Consider the following 12,860-nt stretch of genomic DNA (forward strand, 5'->3'; position numbering starts at 1 on the left):
TGCCGAGCTTTAGAAAAAAATAAAAAAAATAAATTTCAATAAAACACCAAAACAAACAAAAACATGGGCTCGTGTGCGCGTCCTCCTTGCTTTTTTCAACACCAGCCTGCCCTTCCCCTCCCTGCTCCGGCTGCGACCTCGCTGGCCGCGCACCCTGCCCCTCTCCCAGCGCATCCCCGGAGCGCCGAGGGGGAGCGGGGGCTGCGCTGCGCCCCCCTTAAAGCCCCCTTTTGGGGCTCTCCTCCAGCAGCCGGCTCCAGCCCGGTGCCGGGGCCGCGCCCGCCCGCCCCGGAGGCGGCTTTAAGAGCGGGGGCGGCGGCGGGGGGGGGGTTCTCGGGGCCTCCTGCGGAGCCTCCGAGCGGCCGCGGGGGCTCTGCGCGGCTTTTGCGCGGGGCGCGCACGGGCGGCGGAGGCGGCGGCGGGGCTCGGGGGCGCGGAGAGGAGCGGAGGGGAGCGGAAAAGAGCGGAGGGGAAGGGAGAGGAGCGGAGGGGAAGGGAGAGGAGCGGAGGGGAAGGGAGAAAAGAGCGGAGGAGGGCTCAGCCCCTCGGCCCTGCCCCGGCCGCGGCCCCCGGCGGGGCGCTGCGGGTGTGCATGGCCCTGCGCGGGTGGCGATGGCTGCGTGATGGCCCAGCGCGGGCAGCCCGCCCCGCACGCCATGGCTGCCAAAGAGGAGCTGTACAGCAAAGTCATCCCCCGGCGGAACCGGCAGCACCGCGCGGGGACCATCAAACATGGCTCGTCGCTGGAGATCCTGCTCTCCATGGGCTTCCCCAAAGCCCGGGCGTAAGTGGCGGCTCGGTCTCTTGCTTATTCTTCCCCCCCCCCGCCCTCCTCTCGTCTCGTTTTGGGGTGGTTGAGGGATGCGCGGCCGCGGAGGGGGATGCGCGGCTCCAAGGGGCCGGGGACAGCCGGGGATGCGCTCCCGGAGCCGCCCCGGGGACACGGAACACGGGGAGGTTGCGGGGTCCCGGGGGCGGCAGGTGCCCCCCCGGCAAAGCCTGGGGTCGCCATAAAGGCGATTTTCCGGACACCCCCCCTCCCCTCCCCAAGCTGAAATCAAAGCCCGGCGTTCCTGCGCTCGGTGCTGTCGCCGGGGCGAAACTCGGTCACCCGGGAGATCCTCCTGAATCCACGCACGAGTTGATCTTTCCGAAAGAAAGGGGGACAGAAGGGAATTTCAGGAGTGCAGAGCATTAGGTTTGGTCTTGTCCAGCTGAGAAATGCCCCGGTGTAATCGCCCTGCGTGTGCTTATGCTGGAAATGAATTAGGCAGCAACCTACGGGTAACTTCCTAATGGTTCAGTTTGGAGCGTGGTGACTCCTGAAGCGGGACCGTGGGCTTTAGGATGCAAATGCAGCCAGCCGGCATTTGGAGGTTTCCTGATCTAAGTTTCCCTTTTGTTGCTGATACCAGTCAGAACTCGGTGGCTTTTCAGCCTCGCTGCTGTGTTTTTCCATAAATACAGGGACACGCACATGCAGGTCTAGGGAGAGATGTCAGACTGCCACTGGCACATCCAGAAAATCCCCTGTGTGTTTCCCCTTGTCCTACTTACGCTCCTTAAGTCTGTCGGTGATCTGTAGTTACGTACAGACATTTAACTTTTATACATGATGCCTGCAAATGAAGATGGTAAGAGCCTGGTGGCTTCACGCTCTGCGCTTGTTTGGAGAGACAGACGGGCACCTTTCAGAGTAGCTAGAGGGAAAAAGCAGCCTGGTGCTATGAATGAAACTCGTCCTCACCTGTACGACAGTGCCATCGAGGCTGACCGTCAGCCCTGGGCTCGCCTCACCGTTCGCTGAGGAACAATGTCTGTGGTTCGTATTCTAGCCTGAGAAAAGTAACGTGTGACAAGAAATGAAACCAAAGCCTCGGTGTGCAAGATAGGGAAGGTTAAATGCAGAAAGTGAGACAGAGAGGGGCAAAATATCCTAAGTGCAAAGAATGCTTGTTGCAAATGTATCCCGCCAGCTGGGTAAGGCTGTCTCGGTGCTGAGCTCAGGACGCTTTGACAAGTCCTCTGCTGGCCCGGCCTGAAGTAGCTCTCTGCGCCCTATTCCAGCCTGCTAGAAATCCTCCAAACAATTTATCATTAAAATTCAGATGAGCAGCAAAACAGCAAAAGCCCAGACAAGGATGTTCTGCCTCGGGAATGCTGTGGAACAGCGTGCGGGCTCAGCAGCAGGAGCTTCGGGACCGCACGGCACTGGGATGCTCCCTGCCGGGATCATCTGCTCACTGAACTGCCAAGGAGGCAAAGCACCTCGTCTCCCAAGGCGTAAAGTGCAATGTAGCCTCAGCAGAAAGCCCCTTTGAGCCTTCACCCCAAGCTCTCCCTGCCCCGTTTGCTCCCCGCAGTGCCACGGGGAGGCCGGGAGCACAGATCTGCGCCTGGAGGTCCTGTGTATAAATAGAAGGCAGGCTGATGCCTCGAGTGGTGGCCATCTGTTGGGATGGCTTCTGCAAACAAAGCCCTGAGTTGTCAGACGAGTCTGTCAGGGATGTCACTAAATGCCATCGCTGCTGGCACCGCCAGGGACTGGGGCAGGGGACAGAGGGGCTGCTGATGTTTGGGGTCTGCTGAATTTGAGGGGTGTGCTGAAGCTGGGGGGCTGCTGAAGCTGGCGAAGAGATGCAGGAGCTCGGAGGAGCGCTGCTTACAAACAGTGCCCATGGGAATATCCCGTGGGACACTTGGGGAGACACTATTGGGACAGCAGGGGGACACTCACGGGTATCCAGTTCTCCTAACTTCCAGCTTCTGATCCAGCTCAGGCAACTCCACTCCTAGCAGCAGACAGGTCAGCGTTTGTTGCAGCAGAATAATTAGGATTAGATGATTCTTCTCCAGGATTTTGCCAGCAGTAAGAGCTCAGAAGGCCGGCCTGGCTCCAAGCTGGCGCTGCTGACAGGAGCTGAGGATTCTTGTGTTCATTTCATTTTCTCAGTTCTGGGTTTCTTCAGGCAAGTGACTTCTACCCTGCGCATGCTAAAATAATCAGAGGTGAAAGGCTCAATGTGATTTCCAAGTACTGCTGGCTGGTTAGTACAGACCAGCTCTGTTAAGGGTGGAAAATGGTACAAGCCAGGTGGAAAGCAAGAGAGGATGTCGCGTATGTTTAGGCTTTGGGTGTCGGGTGCTAAACTGCCGTGGATCTCTTGCTGAAATGAGGATGTTATTAAATAAGCCTTTACTTGTCCACCCTGCAGAGTTCAGCCGGGCTCTGATGCGGGGCTGGGCGAGCTACCTGTGGATGCTTTTCTCGACGGATGGGAACTGCTCAAGCCACCGAGCTGTGTGTTGGTGTTTTGGACTGCAGAGAGCTATCTGTTGGGGCTCTGTGTCAGCACAGGCTCATTATTTTTTTTTTATTTTGTAATTAGCCCATTATATTACGTACTGTCTAGTCACAAAGGAGGAGACAGTCCCAATCCCGAATAGTTTCTGATTTAAGCCAGGAAGGAAGGCAGAGGTGATGTTATGATTGCCGTTTTGCAATTCAGGCACTGAGACAAGCGTTTTACCAAGGTCGCACAAAAGTCTAACCAGACCCCCACTGTCTCAAGACCCTAAACACAACAACGATCTTCCTCTAGGAAAAGATTTCACGCAGCTGTCATTTCCCAGTTGACCCAAAATGCTGTCCCCGTCTTGCTATGGATTTACTGTCAGTGGTTGCATCCACAGATCTAGTTGGACTGCCAGCGTGTCTCATTTTTATGTGATAATCCTTTTATACGTGTTGCTAGCCTTACTGAGAGCAAGTGCAAGGTTTACAGCTCATTGAAACCACAGGGGAACACTTAAAACTATTATGCTTGTACACGTACTTGTATATTATGCATAGATTTTTATTGTTTATCTCTGTATAATGCTGAATATGGGAAAATGTAGTGGTGGACTGCCATTTTTTCAATGGAGGAAGGCCTTTGACCGAACTAACACTATTGGAAGTAAGGGAGGGGTAAGCAGCTGAAATCCTCTGGCTGCATGGTGCAGAAGTCAGGGTGGCTCCAGGAGCTGGGAGCTGAGGGATGCACAAACTAAAAGTTTCATGTTGGAACTGAAGCTTGTCCAAAACATCCTCAAAACCAGAAAGCTGCAAATTTAACACAAGTAGAAGTCCCGCTTGCTTTTTTTTAATGCTGGGTGTGCGTATGTGCATGAATATATAAATAAACACGACTTAAAATGTTGCTCATGTTTCTGCATTCAACTCTGAATTGAAGCCACAGCCCCCGTGGTGATGTTTCAGCAGAGATCCAGACCTAGAAATATGAAGATAAGTGTCTGGCTCATGATGTTACTCCAGATAGGTAAATCACCATCCCCGAGCAGAACACTTAAATTATAGGCATCGTGTTTTTGCTTGCCATGCTCTGCGTGATCAGCGTAAGAGATAAGCGCTGTTTGTGCCCCTTCGTGGCAAAGCTTTCCAAAACCGAACCACTTCTCCTTCCCGTCATCTCGGCCTGAAAAAATGGAGCCATCTTCTGCAGCCAGGCCCCTGATGCTGGCTCGGTGTGCAGTGCCTGCTCCTGGGGAGATCTGCTGGTGCTAGACGTAACTGCAAACACTGCTCCCCCCCCGAAGAGGGGACAGGCAGGAATATCGTGCAGTTAGCCATGAATCAGCTTCACTTCCCCTGTGCGGCACGTTTCTTTCTTCCTCCCTGCCACCAGAGATCACCTGGGTTTAACTCAGCACCATGGGCATGGAGAGGAGTCAGTGCACAAAGCTGGACTGCTTTTTCCCTGGCCATGCACAGACCCAAGCTGGTTTGATTTTGTTTCTCGGTAGCTACCAGAATTGAGGAGTGTGATAGTTCCATTAATTTCAAAGAAAAGAAGTTCAGATCCAGTTTACAAACAGAAGAATCTTCCCTTGTGTTTTGAAAACGTTTTCGAGGCTGCTAAAACATGTTTTGCCTAGTAACAGACTTAGCAACATAGCAGTATTTCAGCACAGAGAGGCTGTGAATCTCTCCTTCCTCTAGGGTTTGAGCTGTATTTGGGAAAATACTGCACACACAGAAAAAGTGCTGCAGATAATCTTTGGATTTTGAAGTGGTTTCTGTTCCTTCACGACCTTGCCTTCGGGGTATTAGCTTTCTGCACATACTCTTGGCTGAAATTCAGCGTACTACAAAGGACCAGCCCAAAACGTAGGCATCACGTAAGTCCCACTTAAGCCCAAGCTTGAGAAGCATTTTCGTGATTCACGGTGACTTGTGCTGGCCTGGGGTACGGAGGGAAACTCCGTTTCCATGTAAGAAGTTGATGGACACAAATGTTTCTAGGAGCAACTGCTGTGAAGGCTGTGCTGAACGTGTTCCCAAGTTTGTTATGGGCGCTGGAGGAAATCTGCAGCTACTGAATACCAAACCTGGCTGCTGTTGCCCCAAGGGCTTAGGCAGAAGCTTCCCCTACGGCTCTCTGTGCTCATCATGCGGGTCAGTGGGTCTGGGGCTTGGACGGATCCCCTAGACCATGCAGTAGAAAACCAAATCCCAAACAATCTGTTTCCAGCGCTGTCAGCCAGCAGACCAAACGGGCACGTCTCAGCAGGAGCTTCATAGGAAGCACTTCTGTCCTTTTTCCACCCCACAGAGTGGAAGGGGAAGAGCAGGCACCCTTTGGCAGATGGCTGGGACGAGCCCTGCCTTCCCAGGCACTTGTTTGAGCTTCGCAGGACACCGGGAGGCACCCGGCAGAGACTCTGCAGGGGGACTTGAGCAACACTTTGAGCAATGAGCTGCCCTCGGTCGCCTCTCGCAATTGCTGGGCTCAGCGCTGAGGCCGCTCACCAATTCCCTACATCTGTGCTGGAGGGGGTCCAACAGGTCTGCACCGCGGAGCCGGGATGTGAATGGAGTTAGCAGCTGCCAGGAAGGTGCACTCGAGAAGGGCTTCAGCAGCCGTCCATTGGGGACCACATCCCACGGCTGCTCTGCACATGGATTTGTTTTCCTTTGGCTTTCTTGCATGGCTCTGCTGCAGGCCAGAGCTCGTTACTGCAGCGCTCAGACGGTTTGGCCGTGGTGTTCAGCGGGGCGAGATCTCTATCAGGTTTTTCCTTTCTTTAAAGATCTGAAGTGATAAAGCAGAGAGGACTCCTCACTTCCACTGTTTGAATGGAGCTGAGGTGCACAGCAGCCACCATATATATATATATATACGTGCATATATATATATGCGAAACCTACACTTAGGCTGGCATTTGCCCCTCAGTCTGTAGAGGTTCAACGTTAGCTTAACCACAAGGCTTAGATATCTGGTCTAAGAATAACATCTATTTCCATTACATTGTGTAAAGCTTGCAAATGGAGAGAGCTCTTCCCTTACCAGGGGCTGAAGAAGTCATTTCTCCGATCAGATCATGGTCTAAAATTATACCGACGGCAGCAGCGCCCCAAACTAGAATGACATGGTGACAACAAAACGTTTGCATGTTCTTGTGGCTCCGTGATGATTTTTTTGTCTCGGAGCAAAGGGCCTGAGCTCGGTCCTCGGAGCAAGGAGGGCGGCTGCAGAAAGGGCAGCCCAGATCCCCCCATCACTGGCAGCTCATTTAGTCACCTCCAGTTCACAGAACCCAAACCCCACCGTGCTAACAACTCCAGCCTTCATTTCCAATTCCCCTCCAAGCTACGAGTTGGTTATCGAGCGATGCAGAAGTAGCAGGGTTACCTTTTCCTTTTCCATCCCTTTCCCCCTCACCCAGTGCTGCTGTCAGGAGGGGACAAAGGCTCACCAGAGCAACTCACCACTTCAGATACCCATGGACTATTTGAACAGAGCCTTGTTTGCATAAAATACTGATTATTCACCCCCTTGGAGGCTTGGTGACAGTGGCAGCACGTTGGCCCGCTTCTGCAGTGCTTCCTTATAAAGCCATCTGGAAGTTTACCCTGGGATTACTTCTGCCACTTGGCTGGGTGAGAGCCCATGCTCAAAGGGTGCCGACAGCCCCTGGGACCTCCTGAATAAACACACGGACAGAAGCCGGGGGGAATTCCACGTTTTGAAAGATCTTGAGCAGAAGTTTAAAAAAAAATAAAATAAAATGGTGCTTTTAAATGTCAAGCTGCTACCCCTGCTGGCTCCTGATGAGCCTTGGTTTTTCAAGTCACCTTTGAGAGTGATCCTTGGGCTCCTAACTCTTGCACACACTTGAAAATATTGCCCTAGGTTTTAAGCGGTGCTCATAGAGGATGCACAGCGTGCGCTGTGCAATTGCAAAAAGAATAGAGACATCCGTGTGTGTGTCTGCACTGCACCCGTCTAATTATCCTCAACAAGCAGAGTCATCAAAAGAGCTGGAGCGGAGCAGCTGACAGCGTTTTGGATTCCATCACCGGGACTCACTGCAGGCTTTGTGCATTACAATGGGGTGCACCAGGGCGCTTGTGTCTTACTCACCCGCTGGATAAACAGACCCAAAAGAAGAGGCCCTGGCTCTGCTGGGCATTACCCTGTCTCCACCGTCTCCTGTTCTGCTCGGGTGTGCACAAAGGCTGGAGCCACGGCTCCTCTGCTCCCCGGGAAGCTCCAGCCTTCCCCTTTTTCCAACAAATCCCAAAAGAATTAGGATCAGGACGGACAGCAGAGCTGCGTGTGTAGACGTGACAATATCTGGCAGGTGTCAGGACCCGAGCAGTTTCTGTCACCCACCATGCAGCGGTGTAAAATTTACACAGAAAGCAAGCAACAAGAAACTGGAAGCTGCCGTGAGTGGCAGGAGCCGTGCCTGAGGTGTTTGCTTTCCCCAGACACCAAATTCAAGTCCTCAGGACTGAAGTTTTGCTGTCTGCCAGCACGAATACCTCGCGGTCCCTGGCGATAGGAGATTAGCATGAAAACGCTCCAAGAGGTTGTGGGCTGAGCAAAGAGCAGCCCGGAGAAACGTTGGGATATCTGCCTTAGGTTTTAACCGTATTTGACTCACACCCATCGCCCCAGGGCGATTACCAAACGCGAGGTGAACGCCACTTTTTGCACTTTCGGGTACTGTCAGCCCGGTGCTGCGCCTCCTGATAGTGCCCAATTAATCATCCGCTGTCGGTGGCTGTGAAATAATTGCCGGTGTAGAGGTGGGTGTGTTTCAGAGAGATTTTTCATCTTGGGCTCGTAAAAATGACTATTTTCTTTTTCTTCTCCCAAACGGAACACAGTGAGCTCCTACAGCACTGAAACCTCATTAACAGCCCGATTCAGCAAAGCGCTCGAGCAGGGGCATCTCCTGAACGGCTGACATCGGGATGTGGGATTCTTTGCTACTGAGTATGAAGGGGATGCATTAAATGGCCCTGGAAGTACCAGGAATGGATAGCATGGTGTAGGTTTTTCTTTGTTTGTTTCTAAGCTGTTCCTCTTTTTATTGAGAGTGGCTGAATCAAAACCCAAATTTTAAACCTGTTTTTGTTGATGAGAAACACCCGTATGGTTTTTTGCCTGTATGGCACCAGTGAATAGAAGCCTGACTTTTACGCACCACGATCCTAGTGAGCTTGGGGCCCTACACACAGAAAAGGAAAACATGAACCCTGCAACCTCACCAGCGGCAGCGAGCACAGGGAGAGGCCACGTGAGCAAGCAGACAGCATCGTCGCCGGGTCTCAGGCTCTGGTCTCAGCATCGCCTCCGAAATCTCTCACTGCCAGTTGTTACCCAGAGGTTTGGTGAGCTAGATTGATGGGTGAAATTCGCAGCACTCTTACGAACTGCTACTCCGAAACCAGCATCCTCCCCATTTTACAGACAGCAAGAGGTAAAATGAGACAGCACATCAATGGCCTGATGCCGGGGAAGGCACCTTAATTAACATTTGCCATCTCCTCAAGACACAGGGCGCTCCACAACTGCAGACTGCAAATGGTGTCGATGATGTCCTGCTCCCTTGTTCTGCTATTGCATTGAATTTATTCTTCGCAATCAATATTTCTTTCGGAGAACGGCTGCCAGCTCTTAGCAAGTGTCAAATCACAATATATTACCCCCGGATACACTGCAGGCAGTTCTCCCAGGCGCAGTTCAAAGAAATCTCAAGCTAAACAAGGACTGGATCTGGTTCGTATTTACACAAGTCAACGGGCGACGGAAGCGAGCCTCGGAATAAATGTAAATTACAGCTGCAGCTTACGAGACACGTTTATATTCTCTTCGCAGCCTCTTCACCCCCTCCCACAGAGTGGCTGGGTCATAAATGCACACACGTCCTAAAGGGCAAAGCCTTCCGGTAGCGTAAAGCAGCGCGGCACCACCGGATTGCCAGAGTGATGCTAATACGCACCAGCTGAGGATCTCACCCAGAAACAACCCGGTTTTCATTTCTGCAAGAGCTTCCTTTAGAGAAATAGTTTCTTTACACCATTCAGGTAACACAAAGAGGGTTGAAACCTTGTTTTTTTTTTTTACATTTGCTGCTCACAGCACGTTTATTTGTTGGGGCTACGGAGGATGAGTCAGGATGGGTGGCAGAGCCCCGAGTGCCGCGTGGTGCCTGCACAACTGGGACCTCATACCCCAACCTGAGAGCAGCAGCAGGGGGACTTCTAAGTCTCACTTTGACTTGATAATAATAGTGCAATTTTAGAAAAGAAAAATCACACACACACACATTGCATCGGGTCTTCTCCCAAAAGTACAATGTTCTGCTTGCCAACGGGCAGGTCAGCGTTTGTAAGAATTCTCCATTTCATCATCCAGCTTCCCAAACAGGTTCATCAGATGCCAGCTCTGAGGGAGGAATTAACCTCCTAGGAAGCCCCTGGCTTTGGGGTCGCTGTATCTTTCTGACTTCCACCTCTTCCTGTCCCAAAACTGCTGATGTTTGGATCAAAGTGGAAAGCGGTGTGTCAGAGGCGCGTGGCGTGAGTGGGATTTTCTCTGATTCCCCCATCCGACAGCCGTCACTCACGCAACTTTTAACCCCTCCGAAAGTGCATCACAAGGAGAGAAACTCCTGCCAGCACATCATCACCTCTGCTTTTAGCCTAGGCTTTGTGTTAGTGACTCAAGCACCTGGGAACTGTGTCTCGGCAGGCTTCTTGTGTGAGTCAGCCGAACCGCGGGCACCGGGCAGCCTGCTGCGATCCTTTCATCTTCTCCTAGGAAACTCCTGCGACCAGCTGCTGATTTCCTCGCCTGTGCTTGGTGTTCAGATAGGCCCATCTGCTGCACGGTGAACTTGAAAAGGGCACAGCCAAGGCTGCCCAGCTAAAATGTGCAGAGGGACAGGGAAAAAAAAAAAAAGGAATATTTTTTTTAGGATGATGCAGAAATGCATCGCGAGAGCTCGAGGCACACGTTGGTCCATCCATTTCGGTCCATCCTGAGTGGGGTTACGCCCTTTCTTACTTCTGTGGGTGTGGGGGGCAGTGCAGAGGGTGCAGGCACCGAGATCTGCTCACCGTCCTTCCTCTAAAGGTCAGGGGAAAACCTCGTCAGGCCTCAGGAAGCAGAAGGCTGAGGACAAACATCTGCCTCGGTTCCTTGCCCAGCTCCAGGGCAGGTGCCTCCGGGTGCCATTGCTGGAGGAGTATGGCAACTCCCTGTCTCCCAGGTTTGGGGGACAGGAACATAAAAGATCAGGAATATAAAGGTGAGAGCTGGACCAGTGATGGGGCACGGGGGTTGTGTATGGACCATACAAAGGGCATGATTCCCCACGACTCGCCAAAACCCCAAAATAACCAAGGCCTTACTTAGCAGCACATGGGGGAAAGTTGTACGTAGCTCTCTAAAAACCTTCCAGGGGTCCAAAATGGATTACCTGCAGTCAGCAGCCACATGGGAAAGCCTTGGCTAACTGATGCTCGGTGTCTCTGCAAATTAAACACCCCGACAGACATGAAAGCATTACCAGGTATTTGCCTGGGGACACAAAGGGAGTCGTTTGCGCTGCTGGGTTTAGATCTCGGTAATTTGGATTTGCCATCAGGACATAAATAACACACAAATGTACTCTCATGTGGCAATTAGGTACTGTTCCAGGCATCCAGCTCAACTCTCCACCTGCAAAATATTATTTCCATTTTGCTGCAGCATATCCCCCAGTCCTCCAGGACCTTTGATGTGACTTTCATTTGAGTAATAGACGTGACATTTTGTGATTTCCTAGGTTGAGTGGAAGTAATGGTGAGGAAGGAATCCTTTTACCATGCCGCTTTATCTTTCTCTTACTTGTAACACATTAGACTCGAGTGTCAGGAACATGCATTGGGTTTATTTGTGGAGTATCTTTCTAATCACAAAAGCATTTGAAGCAGTTGAACAATTTAGTTGACATTATGCAAATGGCATTGAATGTTGTGATTAGATAATTGTCCCTTTGCTTCAAGGTATGCGTCACAGCAGACACAAGTTTTCGCTTGGAACGAAGACTCCTGAAAACTACATCTTTCTCACTCATTTTTCATTGCTAGCAGTGGTCTGGGTGAAAATAATCAGCAAATCCCAGCAGCATCCCTTCAGCACCCCGCCAGGTCAGATTTGTTTCCACGGCTGGAGGGGAGTTTAAGGTTTGCCTGGTGTACAAACACCCCTGAGCTTCTCAGAGTTAAAGCGGAGCTTTGCAGCAGCACACGGCAGAGGGAACTGCACCCTTTGAAGGTGCACATTTCCACCGGCTCCCCCTCAGGGCCCCACGTTCAAGGAGCGAACTGGCACGAATTTAGGTGCCAAGCTGGCAGACGATGTAAACGTGTTGCCTAAGATCAAACACACAAATAGTTCCGTTGGCTTGAATGGATCTCATTCAGGTGCTGAAACGCACGGCGGCTTTGGAACAATTTAGTTTTGTTTTTAAACACGGCGGCACAGGGTGGAGCTTTGCTGCTTGTCCCTTGCTGCTGCTGTAGCCGTGAGCTCGCTGCCAGCCCACGTTAGCGCAGCTCCGTTTGGCTATCTGTATCAATGTCTCTCTGTCTCTCTAATTTCATTTCCTTTTGTTTTTAGATCAAGGAGGTTTCTTCTCTTCTGTCTGTGCGTGCATCCTGTTTGTTCTGCAATGCGCAATTCCAGTAGCTGGCTCTAATTATTGCTGTGCCCCCTTTCCACGCCACTGCTCGTGTCCCTAATCCAGCACTTGGAAGGGAAGAGGGTCTCAAGTAACCCACGGGATGCCATCATTTTGCTTTTCTTCTGTTCCTAGGGAATGGGTTTATGTTTTAGCTGGCTCTGGAGGTCCGTGAGTGTGCCCTGGGAAGCAGTTTTGGGACATGAGCACAGCGAAAAGGAAAGGTGTCGCTGGCACTTAGGGGCTTGCAGGTCCTGCTGAAGCCAATGAGAGGTGGGCAGATCTGAAACCCTACAAGGTGGGTCCAGGCTTATGAAAGCTCAGCTTCAGCTCTTTTTTAATCCAGAACGACGTTATGTCCACATGCAGTTGGCCGTACTGCTGCGCTGGGTAGGAGTGGGGGCACAGCTCCAAGTCCCCATTACGCTTGAAAAATAAAGCCACCATCTGCACCCTGGCTCAGCAGCCTGTCCGACAACAGCCCTGGTGTTCAGAGCTAGGTCAAAAATAGCTTGGAGTCAGGTCCTGAGCACAAGCCTGCCCCAGTCCCCACCTGAAAGCCGGGACCAACCCAGGATGGGCTCAGCCTTCGCTTCCCGTTCGTCCTCAGCAATTCTCCCGGCACCATCTCAGCACCTGCCGTGTGCTGCCCTGCATCTGCCCGCCAGCCTCTGCTCTACAGCTGAAATTGCTCTGCTCGTACCTGCAGTGTCCCATGGTATTCATGTGGCACAGAAATAGGAAGAAAAAGAGCCTTCCTATTCTACCTTATTCGGGTTAACCTTCGTTTTTCAATACTGGTGCTTAAGATCTTCTAACCACACTGAGACAAGGGG

General features: G+C 51.8%; 1 protein-coding gene across 1 annotated transcript in view; it reads left to right on the plus strand.

The window, feature by feature from the left end:
- The first annotated feature begins 257 nt into the window (after positions 1–257).
- UBASH3B (ubiquitin associated and SH3 domain containing B) overlaps positions 258–12,860 on the plus strand; it is a 66,333-nt gene continuing 53,730 nt past the window's right edge. Inside the window, exon 1 of the mRNA XM_027444139.3 lies at positions 258–784. Coding sequence (XP_027299940.1) covers positions 624–784 — 161 coding nt within the window. The 5' untranslated portion in view covers positions 258–623. The remainder of the gene's footprint in view (positions 785–12,860) is intronic.

This window comes from Anas platyrhynchos, chromosome 25 (assembly GCF_047663525.1).
Source record: "Anas platyrhynchos isolate ZD024472 breed Pekin duck chromosome 25, IASCAAS_PekinDuck_T2T, whole genome shotgun sequence".
NCBI lineage: Eukaryota > Metazoa > Chordata > Aves > Anseriformes > Anatidae > Anas > Anas platyrhynchos.